General features: G+C 44.5%; 1 protein-coding gene across 2 annotated transcripts in view; it reads right to left on the bottom strand.

Moving 5' to 3' along the window:
- Positions 1–12,690, bottom strand: part of UBR4 (ubiquitin protein ligase E3 component n-recognin 4) — a 118,081-nt gene that overhangs the window by 67,214 nt on the left and 38,177 nt on the right. For both annotated transcript variants that reach the window (XM_087820201.1, XM_087820202.1), the window contains exons 30-47: positions 12,381–12,482; positions 11,969–12,069; positions 11,524–11,722; positions 10,731–10,919; positions 10,254–10,317; positions 8,676–8,867; positions 8,089–8,159; positions 7,851–7,998; positions 7,195–7,422; positions 6,410–6,580; positions 5,074–5,256; positions 4,037–4,195; positions 3,548–3,700; positions 2,942–3,169; positions 2,474–2,631; positions 1,356–1,527; positions 899–1,100; positions 217–380 (exon numbers count right to left, since the gene is read on the bottom strand). In XM_087820201.1, the coding sequence (XP_087676327.1) occupies positions 217–380; positions 899–1,100; positions 1,356–1,527; positions 2,474–2,631; positions 2,942–3,169; positions 3,548–3,700; positions 4,037–4,195; positions 5,074–5,256; positions 6,410–6,580; positions 7,195–7,422; positions 7,851–7,998; positions 8,089–8,159; positions 8,676–8,867; positions 10,254–10,317; positions 10,731–10,919; positions 11,524–11,722; positions 11,969–12,069; positions 12,381–12,482 (2,884 nt within the window). The remainder of the gene's footprint in view (positions 1–216; positions 381–898; positions 1,101–1,355; positions 1,528–2,473; positions 2,632–2,941; positions 3,170–3,547; positions 3,701–4,036; positions 4,196–5,073; positions 5,257–6,409; positions 6,581–7,194; positions 7,423–7,850; positions 7,999–8,088; positions 8,160–8,675; positions 8,868–10,253; positions 10,318–10,730; positions 10,920–11,523; positions 11,723–11,968; positions 12,070–12,380; positions 12,483–12,690) is intronic.

Genomic DNA, 12,690 nt, shown 5'->3' with positions numbered 1-12,690 from the left:
GACCCCCTGCCCTCTGCACCGTAACCCTGCTAGTAACATTGTTCAGAGGCCCTTCTGCATGGGAATGAGAACATTCATTCACTGCAGGGACCACTTAACTAGAATCAAGGGTTAGTGGCTGTGAGTATATACTTTATACTTGCATTCTAAAAAGAGAACGTGTTCTCAAACAATACCGTTTATGAGGGACTGAACCCAGCCTGACCCAGTCCTCACCTTGGTGTTGGCCACATACATGCCAGTGGAATTTAGCCGGTGCTTTATCTGTTGTGCATTGTAGACCTGCAGGAGATCATTACCACCAAACTCCACATCCGTCAGCTGCTGGTTGTGTTCAAAGAAGTCAATGGGGAAGGTCACCTGGCTAGACGTGCGGGTTGCTGTGGGGAGCAGCATTAGATTACCAGAGAGCATCAATAAGTGTAGTCTCTACCACCTCTGTGCCCACTCCATAAGCAAAGACCCCTCCCAGCTGAGCCCACACTCACAGGCTCCAAACTTTCTAGACAAACTCTGGATATACTCAGTGGGAAATAACCAACTGAAGAGCCTACTCCTCAATCAGTTCCATCCCACATTTACCCCAGGCAAGCTATTTTCCCTAAACCCAGAGAAAAATCTCCCAAACAAGGTCCAAGAGATAATTCTTTACTGGGCACCTAAGAATGGCTGGCTGGAAGTGGAGAGCCAATGGGCGCTTCCCATTTGTACAATGTGTCCCTAAAAGCCACACAGTACACTGGTGGTCTCCAGAAATTTGACTCTCGCACGTATCCCTACCTTTACAAAACGTGTAAGTGGGAGTCACGGACTCTCCACAGATATTTACAAGTCTACTCTGAGTCAGCATCTAAAGATTACCATCCCATCCCCCACCAATCCTGAGGAGGGGCCTTACTGATGGTGGCCGTTTTGCGCTTTCGAACAGGCTTCATTATGCTGATGACACTGCTGGGCTGCAGGGATGGCTGAAGCCAGTAGGAGGTGTTCTCCACATTGGCCATGTAGATGCGCAGGCTGCCATCCTCACACAGCAAGATCATCGTTGTCCGCTGCTGCTCATTGCAGGCCGTGTGCCTAATGGCAACCATGTCTTGGATCTAGGAGAAGGAGACAAAGGAGGGTGTTAGTTCCTGCACCTATAGATCTGAACCTACAGAGAGAAAGAAGCAGAGAAGCAACTGGTTTCACAGTCAGTTGCAGGGCTGCAGAAGGGTGCCACAGGCATCTAGGAAAAAATGGATCCAAATTATTTTATAGACCGCCACTGAAAGAGCTGGGAAAGAAGCATAATGTACAAATAACAACTAGACCAGGTTCAGTCTATTCAAGTGATGGGAGAATGTGGCACTGACCTTTGCTTTAGCAGGGAGAGTCTTTATCTCTTGAATAAGAAAAGTGTCTGGTTTCACCATAACTACCAGTGGCACACCTGTGGTTTGCTGGACACAACACACCAAGCCAGGGTGGTTCATCACCTCAGACCACTGGCAAAGGGCAGGAGACGTCTTACTGCCACCATTGGAACTGTAGACAACAAAAGTGGCCAGTCAAGTGTCAATCACCATCTAATACTGCTGTCCTTGACCTAAAGGCCACCCTCACTAAGTACTTGACTCACAGAACAAGGTATTTGCCCAGGGACTCAATTACCCTCGAGTCTGTTTTATTCTGAGCCATATATACACTCTCATATGCCCCAATATGTGCTCACAGCAGGAGTCCTGGTTAGGATCTCCACTGCTAGGTTCCACAGTCTAAGGGAATAGGTTGTCAACTACATAGGGCAGTGGAGCTGCCTAAAGCTAATGACCCACTGTCCTATTAAGAATCTCCAAGCACTTTAAGTTACACATGAATGATATCTATTTTCTTTCTTCCCAAACCAGGTAACTCACAGAACAGAGGCCAGAGAGAAGGTGCTAGAATGGCTCTTCAAGAGCAGATTAAAAAGATGGAAAAAAGTCCTAAACCTCTTCTTCCTCCTCCCTAAATAAAACTCACTGCTTCACACACACCTGTATCATCTGGAAACCTGATGGAAGCCTCTACCTCCCCAACCCCAACCATGCCCCCAGTACATGTTCTATGACCAATGAGTCCCCCAGGAAGCAACTTAAAGGATATTACGACAGCATGGTGCCTAGGAGAAACTTACTTTCCCTTCTCAAAACTCAGTAATCACATTAAAATCCAGTTTGCTGCCTTGACCACAGCTTTTCCTTCTGAGTGACAGTGGCCCCCCCTAAACTACCTGGTACAGCCTAGAGTCTCCATGGTGGGGGACAAACCATGCAGACAGCCCAACCTGCCCACACTGGATGCTGCTTGATTTTAAAGATACCCAGCAGGGAAGGGAGCAGTGTGCTGGAGAAGGTACGTTTCACCAGATTCGTAACAGACACCAGGAGGGAGTAGAGCTCTCCTGTGGAATGTGGGCCTATGAAGCTAAACACTGAGGGAGCATGCCCACCTTTTGATGTTGATGGAGAAGAGCTGCAACACCTCCAGAGTTGTCCTGCTGATGGTGGCCGCGAATGATCTGCCTTGACAATAGCTAAAGAACAGCATCTGCAACACGTGCGAGTAGTAGACAGACACACCGCCGCCTGCCACCTGGCTGTTACTGTCCTGTCAGGGCAAAGACACAATACCTGCCTTAACTCCTCATGTTGCCTCGGGGACCAGCTTCCCGTTTTGCTAGTTATTAGTTTTAAATCAAGATTGTGGGCTCTTAGAGTCTAAGCATGGGATCCCTGGGGCTAAATCTTAAATATACGTGAGAATTAAATAAACATCGTTGAATCCACTTAGTCATAAAGGATGAAAGTTCTTGCTATGAGGTAAAAAGTTAGAAGCAAGAGAAAAAAGAACAGGAGCTATAACAGAAGGGCTGCTAATTAAATCGGGAATGGAAGGAAACAGCAACATCTGCTCCAACCTTCAGGTCCTCATGGTTGACTTCCAGAACATTAGTGACATAGAAGGGTCCCTGCTGCGCACTGCTGGCCTCTTCCATGAGCTGAGTATAGATGTATCCAGCTGAAGACATGATAACAATGATGTTCTTTCCCTCCTCGTTGAAGAGGAAGGTAACATCTCGTATCTTTGAGCTCGGCAGGAGAAAGTAGAAGGTTGGACTCAAGGCATCAATAGACAGGTCATAAATCTGCAGAATGAAAGGAAGAAAGATGAAATAAGGGAAATCTATTGCAGGCCCATCCCCAAATTATCCTAGTAAATCCAAAGAGCTGCAATTGGTGAGTGTTAGGCAGTGATGAACGAAGTATCTTTTATTCTCCCTCAGGGAATGACTAGGGGGAGATACACATCAACCAATTCTGTACCCAGTAATAGCCGTGCACTTGGTAGAATTGATTTCATATTGCCTACACACAGAAAGCTCCTGCTCGCAATATAACAAAAGGGAACAAAATGTTAGGATTTTTTATTTCCAGGAGAAGCTAGCACACAATGGAGATCATTCATTCTGGATTTAAAAGCAAAACCATTCTAGGACTACATCATCAAAAAGCTGTTACTGTACCTTGACAAAGTCTGCAGTGACAATTGCTAACTCAGTCTGTGAACCAGGTAACCACACAGCTTTGATGATGAAGTTCCCCGTTGCCAACTGGGGGTGCAACACCAAGTGATCCGAAACAGAGCCTGAGCTACTGAAGGTCAGCACGTGGCAGTCCTGGACACAGTTTAAGGAGCAGAATGGTTGAAAGATGATTTGGAAATAGGTCAATTCACTTCAGAGTTCTAATGTTTCCTTTTTTCCCCCCTAATAGTCCCTGCCTTCAGACAGTATTCAGACTATCTAGGAACATATTCAGGTTACAAGAACATACAAAGATTATTCCAACATAAAAACAATCTGGAAGAAACTGAGAGAAATATTTCTTTTACATTCCAATGATTTTTAAGTTTAACCTCAACAACCAGTAAGAGAAAGTGGTGCTGAGAACAGGGGAGAGAAGGTGATTAGGGTCCACAGCTCTAGGTAATCAAGCCTGATCAAGACTGTTACCTTCAGCCCACACACAGCCAGGTAGTCTTCCTTGCATGGATTCCCAGTGAGGCTCAGCACAGTAAAGGGGACTGGGGCAGATGCCAGGCGGGTCAGGGTCAACTTCCTTTTGCTGGAATCTGCTTGCTTCAAGAGTGCAGAGAGCTGCAGAACAGTGATCTGTGAAGGAGCAATTACCAATTTATTCTTTGCCCTCGTCTTCTCAGAGAACACAGCAACAATAAAAGCTTCTTCAATAGGGATACTAGTTTGCAGGTTTTTATTGAAGATAGGCCTCTTAGGAAAATCCTAGACCAATATCAGCCTCTATTTCTCCTGGCAGAAAGATATGGAATGTCTTCATTTCCTCCTTCCAGTGAGGACAAAACAGATGAGTAATAAACCCAATTTCTCTTTGTATAATCAGTTCATAAAAATAAGAATATTCCTATGTATTATGTCCTTTCTAGTTTACTATGAAATGTTTTTGAAAGTGTTTTCAAGCTGTTTAAAAACTATTCATATCTCTAGTCTGTTTTTCACTTAAGATAATGTTAAAATAACTTTACTGTGATGGAAACGCCAGGAAAACATGAGTTAATATACCCACCACTCTCTCACCTTCTACTGGTTCTATACCACAACATATAAACTTCCCTGTGTCCTCAGAGGGCTAGGAGGGCAGGGAAGAACCACGTAAGAACACTCAGCCTTCCCATGAAGCTCTTATGCCCTCCAGAGTGACCAAACTGGGCAAGACCGGAAGCCATGCTGTCGTAGGTCACTGCTGGTCATTACCATTCTCTGGGGGCTTGAAGGATATGTTGAGTGGGAATTTACTAATGAGAAACAGAGTCTTTGTTCTAGTCATACTGGGTCTAAGTCTAATGAAGTCACTAAGGGTTCAAGTAGACATGCTCATTGCACACTGTCCCTAGAGCATTCTTAGAACCTGATTTTTCCCAGAGGCCCAATCTGAACATAGTCATCGATCTGTTTTACTAAGTACTTAAGACAAATCTGACCTAAAATGAGTAGGAAGGAATTAGAGGACCCACCTTGCCTTTCTCATGGCTGACCGCCAAATGTTGGCGGCGCCCATGGGGGGAGGAGAGCACACACATAGCCACCCGCCTGAGCACATGGGCGCTGATTAGCTGTCGAATAGTCTGGCCCTGGTCTCCACTGTAATTCATCCGAACATTCTCAAAGGCACCTTCCTGAGAGCCTAAAGTGGGAACCTGGCAAAGAGGCAAGCAGAGAGAGTAGGCAGAATTAGGCAAACAAGATCAAGTGGATCTGCACACTATTCAAGTGACTAAGATATTGCAGTTAAGTCATTCAAAAGCAATGCAGCCCAATCTCTATCCATGGACACAGGTAAATTTGTAAAGTTACTGTCAGTCTAATAAAAACAACGCAGTGTAACGCTAAATTTAATTAATATAAAGTATTGACTCTTAAAGAATGTTAGAATGCCTTCTTAAAAGAATAAAATGATAGTGATCATGGAATTTTTTCTCATTGATCTGACCTGGGAAAATTAAAAGTCAGCAGCTTTTTGCACCACCACCACTCCAATACTTTTTAGCTTTACCTTTAATACCTGTAAGTCTAAGAAACACTACTCTAAAAGTGTAACTTTTTTGTTTGTTACTTTGAGTGAAGAAAACATACTAGACTACATAGGTGCCTTATACTCCTTACACTAAGGTATGTTGGACTTAAAGACACGGATTCAGAAACATCTTTACACTATTGTGTAACCAGGTGTAAACTGTAAAAGGTTTTTAATAAAATAGCAAAATGTGCGTGTGCGTGTGCGTGTGTGTGGATTTCCAAGCGAATATTTTTCCCTTAAAAGCAATCACCTTGTGAGACCCAGTCATGCATCTCATTTATTCTTGCACTTTCCATCTACCTTCCACTAACGAGGCCAGGGAGACCCCACCAGAAGCCCTATTGTCAGTGTTGAGCATAGGTTTTAAAGTGGACAATGACTTAGAACTTAGAACCCATGTCATGTGAAGAACTAAAGGAAAATTACCTAAAGCAAAAGAGGACAAACATTATTTTTACAAGTCAGATGAGCCTTAGAGGAGAAGATGCAATAAGGTGATTTTCTATTTTGTATACAGAAGAAACTTTTATGATAATTTCCTCCAAATGAAGATCCTCACATGTTGGCGGTCCACATGTTTATATGAAGTGAAAGGGGGGGCTTACTCCAAACGACCTCTTTAGAAGACATACCTCACATGCTGCTTTTCACACCAGATGTCATGGTACCCTAGGTTCTAAGTTCTAAATGGCCAGGGATCAATTGTTCTAAGAATATTTCTTAAGAGTACCGAGCACACTTTGGCATCTGTTTCCTAACGCTGACACACTCACCATGAGCTGGTCTGTCATCTCAACCACCTTGTCCACCGTATGCAGCTCACGGAGGGCTTGCTGAGCCCGGCTGCTGCTCCCCACGGCCGAAGCCTGCTGAAAGTTGGTCTGAATGGCATCCATGAGGAAATTGAGCATGTCTAACACGAGAGGAGCGAAGGAGAAATTGGCCTGAGAAAAATCCAAATACACAAATGAAAAAAAAAACCAAAAGATGGAAAAATAATGGGTCACACGCATCATCAGAATCCTGCCAGTGTCACCTTCAGAATCCACTATGGAGAATCTCCTGTCTCGCAATACTGAATTTGATTCCAATCAGTATGTCACTACGCTACTAACTCTAGAGCAATCTCTCTAAACCAGGAGACTCACAGACACCCCAATGCTCAATCGTGTCCACCATGCACAATTAATTAACTTCTCTCCTGTGAAATCAGAATGGTTCTAGTTATGTACCATCCTTGGGAACATAGAGAAAATAATCACGCAAATCATGTTCTGTATCCTAGGCTTCAGATGAGGAACCCTGACCGAGAAACCGAAACTTACCCTCCCTCAAGCCCCCACAACACACCTCAGTGATACATCCTCCTCGATCAGGTATGACTGACAACACATATAATTCATATTCCCTCTGTGGAAATGAGTGAACTTGGAGGAAGGGGAAACAGCTCCAAGTCCCAGCAGGAGAGCTGCAAAAACAGCCCTGTGCATTGTTCGCTCATGAACCACCTGCCAGGTGTTGCCCTCTGCCCACAGTGCTGGGCGCCATCAGAGCCCACCTGGTTCTGCAGCTCCTCCCGGCAGCCCTCCACTGTGCGGCACAGGCTGCTCTTCTTGGGCTTCTCCTCGTCAGCACCCTTGCCATCGCTGATGGTGACTTTGGCCTTGTCAGCTGGGGATGTGCTGGTATGGCGCACCAGACTCTCTGAAACCCTGGGTTCACTTTGAAATGCTGACTCCTTCATGGTGGAGCTCATGCCACTGCTAGGTGTTCGCTTCACCAGCGCCTAGGGACAGAAAACGTCAGAGGCCCTAAGCTCTTGCCCCAAGCACAGATGAAACATTGCCTAAAATCCTGGAGGAAAATCTGATTCAAAGGAGAAACTGGCTAACCATATAAAAGACATCCAAAGGCCAGAATTCTGACCTTCATGGTATTCACCTAATATCTAAAACTCACACAGCAACAGGTCTTGATTTTAACATCTGAAATTATGGAGAGGGTCTTAGAAAAAAACTGCAAGATCTCAAATGACCCTGCAAGTTCTAACCTTCTAAGTGAAGTGCTTAAGCCATGATCGGTGACAGAATCAGAATTTACTCCTAGGCCCAGGTCACCATGAAGGTGACATGAGAATTTCCCAGTTTGGCTTAAGCATTCTCATGTCACTAACAAGCCACCCTGTTTAGCCCAGCAAATGTTCCAATCTCTCACCAAACAGCTGCCATCTTCCTTGGCTCCACAGTCACAGAAGAAGGATCCATACTTGGCATAGGAAATCTCGTGATCCTTGTGGCACACCTTGGCACACACTGTGCACACACCCACCCCGTCAACCATTTTGCAGGTGTGGCAGTGGTACCTACAAAGAACAAGAGCCAGTGAATGAGCCCAGAAGCCCCGACACCCAAGGCCTGGCAAACCCTCACCTAAAAGGAGGAGCTACTCTTACCAGTGCTGGTTCATGAATTCTTTCTGAGTGATGGTGAAAGTGCAGAGTTTATTGCAAAGAGAATCTTCATCCTTCAAAGATAATAAGTCTTTTAATTAGAAACTTACCCCTCCAAACACCCACAAAAATACAACCTATGTAAACGGTTGACTCATAAATGACATGTAAAACCTGCTCCAATTGGAAATGGCTTGCAGTATAAATGTGCTACAATTTCAGGTGAGACGTCAGAGTGCTGTGGTTTAAAAAAAGAGAAATTTTATGCTTTCTCTAACAAGGGAGCTCACACCATTCCCATGAAGAACTCATCCCTGAAACTCCATTTCGGATGCAAAAACTAAGGCATGATAATTGACTCTGGATGAAGAAGGCATATGCTTATTAACAAGAGATTAGGTCCCGACAGTTTGCTCTACAGGCCTGGAGAAACATTCTGGCATTAATAAGCTGGGAGAAAGCAATAAGGACTGTGAAGTTTTGAAGCTCACAGGGGCTGAGAGAAAGGGCCACGGGCTTGTTAGTGTGAGCTCTGCAAGTGCCAGTCAGGAATTACCCTGTGGTTACCTGGGCAGTTACTTGGTACTTACTGAATCCTCAGCTTGGGAGTCTTCCTCTTCCACTGCCAACTCCTCCACCCAGTCTGAGTCCACCTCAATGGCCCGCTCTTCCCCATCCACCGAGAGGTGACTTGGGCCTTGACCGTTACTCTGGCTCAGTGCGTTGGTGACATCAGCCAAGTAAGACATAATATGGCATGTGCACTCCAGGACGACCACATGCTACAAGAGAAGACCACCCCACCATGGAACCTTGGTCGTCCATGTTTCATTATTATGGAAACTATGTTTTCTCAAGCTTTTCCCAATAAAGTCCAATTTCAGAGGATGGTATAAAAGAAAAAAAAAAAGTGATTTAATTATCCATTTCCCCAACTTTTAGCGCAATGACCACATGTGGCTGGTCAATAAATTGTACTGGGCCTGGCCGGCCATGGCTGAGCGATTGAGCATCAACCTATGATCAAGGAGATCGTGATTCGATTCCCAGTCAGGGAACATGCTCAGGTTGCGGGCTCGATCCCCAGTGGCGGCGTGCAGGAGGCAGCTGATCAATGACTCTCTCATCATTGATGTTTCTATCTCTCTCGTGCGCCCTCTCCCTTCCTCTCTCTGAAATCAATAAAGACATATTTTAAAAAGTAAAAATAAATAAATTGTACTGAATTACTATGTACTCATTTATTCTTAAGCACAAAGATGAGTCTTTATAAAATCTTATAAAATGAAGTAAAACTGAAATTAGGAAAAGGGGGGAAAATGAAAACAAAACTCACTCAAGGAAAGACTAAATTAAAAGTATGAGTAGGCTCTCACTAGCATTTTTCTACCATTAGCATTTTTTAACCATTAGTGAAAGACATTTAATTACTGGATTTTAAATCAATACAGTAGAGGAGAAACAGCTTCAGGGCGCAACTGAAAAAATGTCCAGCAACCCTTTGCAGGCGGTTTGTGCTTGCCTGAAAAACCCACAGCCTGGCATCAAAGCCCCAGCTTTCTCAGCTCCTCGCTCTGCACTGACAGTTCAGAGCTGAAAGGACAAGGGTTAGCAGGATAAGAGGGAGAAATTAATGGCGCTGCGGTGGGTCTCAAAGGGCAGTCATTTGTTCTTAGCCACCTATGCCAGGTTCACGAATGGGGGGGGGATATGCAAGATTTCTTTTTGCATTTCAAATGCTTTTTCTCAGTATAGTGACCTGAACCCTCAGGCAAAGTATACCATCTAGTATCTAGACTGGAGCTGAAGAGGTCGCCCGTCTGTAACTCACATAACACCTCCTCTCAAGAGCACATAGATCCAGTGCAGGAACAGGGGACAGTTTTCCATAGCACAGCAGTAGCTAAAAATAGCTGAAGTTCACTAAGTTTTAGGAAGGATTCTGGTGGATGCTTATTTACTACATTATTTCCTTCCAACCACTTCTTGCCTCCCAAAAGGTACCAAAGGGCACACAGTTAGCAATCACACGTCGCTAGGTTTTTCAGACTGCAGCCTTCTCCTCCGACGGCTGGCCAGGGACAGAAGCCAATATCAAGGAGAGACTTCTGCCTGACCACAAACACAGAATCACCACCCTGACTGTTGTCACTCCTCACTTTTCTTACCTTTCCATGCATTACATTGGCATTCAGTTTTTCAACCACATTCTTCTGCGACAGGTATTTCTTGCTATCCCAAAGAAAAAGGGGGAAGAGAGGCACAGAATCAGACAAACCAAAGGAAGGGAGCAGCGTCATAAATCTTGCATCAATTTGTGGACACTATGAAGCGAAGGCATTCTTAGAAAACTATGCAGGTAATCAGAGGTTTGGGGTGCTCTGTCCTTATCCCTGACACTTAGATACTTTCCCCAAGACTTCTAGGAATCATGAACAGGAAACCCTACTAAGAAAACAGTGAAGATTAAGTCTAAGGTGAAGAGAGTTACTGGCTACTTCAGTCCCCAATAAAACGGCAGAGAGTCAAGTTTCTTTTTTGCTCACTCTGAGCTACAAACAAAATAACCTGCAATTACTTATCCCCTTCTATCTAAGAGCAATGTTGTAACCTACAGATGGATTCCTCCAATTTCATCATCTTACCATCTACTTAGCCAGTCCACAGCAGCATTGTGAAGCTGAAGATGGCCAGCACCTTGACCTGCACTGGCCAGGGTGGCCATCACAACCATGAGTTCAGGAAAGCCAGTTCCATCACCATTGGCCAGCATCTCTGTTGCCATGGGGATCAGGGTACCCAGAAGCACAGCACACACACCTTCCCCAACTTGGCTGGTAGAAAAGAAACAGCAAACTGGTGAGTAATCAACAGGAATCTGACACCATGTACCTCTAAATGTGTAAGAGTAATTAAAGGAAGTCTTAAATTAAACATTAAATACATGACTATATATACACTTTGGACTTGGGCTCCTACAGCACGAAACTTTCATCTATGTTACAACCAACAAGCCAAATCATTGCAAAAGTTTTTCCAGGAAAAAAACGAGCTCCAGCCCAGCTGGCATGGCTCAGTGGTTGAGTGTTGACTTATGAACCAGATCACAGTTGACTTATGAACCAGATCACAGTTCGACTCCCAGTCAGGGCACATGCCCAGGTTTCAGGCTCGATCCCCAGCAGAGGGCGTGTAGGAGGCAGCTGACCCATGACTCTTTCATCATTGATGTTTCTATCCCTCTCCCTTCCTCTCTCTGAAATCATTAAAAACATATTTTTTTAAAAAAGGAGCTCTACTAGAGTCCTTGACTCTAGCGAAGGGAGCTATGGAGTCACTGAAGATACTGACTGATGCTTAAAGGAAAGATCTCTGCAAAAGCTCTCCACACATTTCTGGAGTCCTTAGGGCCACATGAAATAAATGCAGTTGTTCTACCTGTTTTCCCGGACAATGTATGTAGTCAGTAACTGCAACAGCTGCCGGTTCTCCTGAATCATATCCAGCTGATCGGAATCTTTGGGGGGCGATGTAGTCATGCGAGTGAGCCACGCCTGGAGACGCACAGGCTCCACGCAAGCCAGCTGTGCCAGAGAGCCGCAGAGATGCAGCAGGCTTGGGTTAGGACTCTTCTCAGCTGGGAATAGACCAAGAGGCCAAGGTCAGTGAAGGAGAGTGGGGGGAAAGGAAGCAAGGCACAAACTGTGAGCCAGGAAAGGGAAAGGCTTCAAGCAAGTTTTCAACTTCCTTCAGAACTTTCTCTGAGGGATTTTCTCCACTTGCTAGCGTTTTCATGCTATAGTTACACTCGGGCAGAAGATATGCACAGTATTAGCCGGACATCAAAGTTCCCATAAGAAGATTACTAAAAGCTGTTACTCACTCAGCTGGAAGAGTTTGGTGAAGAATTTCAAAACTCGATTACAGAATCTAGCAGAGAGGTTCTCATTGGCTGTTGCCATCATGATCTGCACAAGTTCTCCACTGGGAGGCAGAAAGGGCAAAAAAGGAGAGAGGCACATTAAGCCACCCATTTCTAATTCTTCACAATCTCCTCTCCACCAGGGGGACTGGCCATTTGTGGGTCAACAACACAAGGTGTTCATGAAATCAATGCCTCATCAACAACCTCAAGGAGTCCACAATTAACCTAAGCCCCCTCCAAGATACTGTTTGCACACCTAAGCAGTCCTAGAAGTATTCTTTGAGAAAGAACGCCTAAGTCAACATAATAGCTCCTTGCTTCCAGGAGGCATTCAAAAAATGTTCACTGAATAAAACAAAACACAGCTCACCTGTCAGAGAAAAATTCCTCCATGGCTTTACGAGCCTGGCTGCTTTCTAGTTGCTTTTCCAAATATTGGAGACATTCCTCCAAGATGGATTCATCCAGTCCACTGAGGATCATAAAGAAAAATTAACTAGCAAAAAGGAGGTCTGTTTCAATCACTAACACTTATTTTTAAAAACCTAAACTTTGTTTTTGACTAAACGTTGAAGGTAATATTCAATTTTGTGTAGTCAAAAGCATAAAGCCTGGCACACAGTAAGTACTCAATAAATATTTGATAAATTAAATTGTAATAAAACAAAAAAATTCCTAGA

This window comes from Miniopterus natalensis, chromosome 9, assembly GCF_054644295.1.
Source record: "Miniopterus natalensis isolate mMinNat1 chromosome 9, mMinNat1.hap1, whole genome shotgun sequence".
Lineage (NCBI taxonomy): Eukaryota > Metazoa > Chordata > Mammalia > Chiroptera > Miniopteridae > Miniopterus > Miniopterus natalensis.
This window is presented reverse-complemented; position numbering and strand designations above follow the sequence as displayed.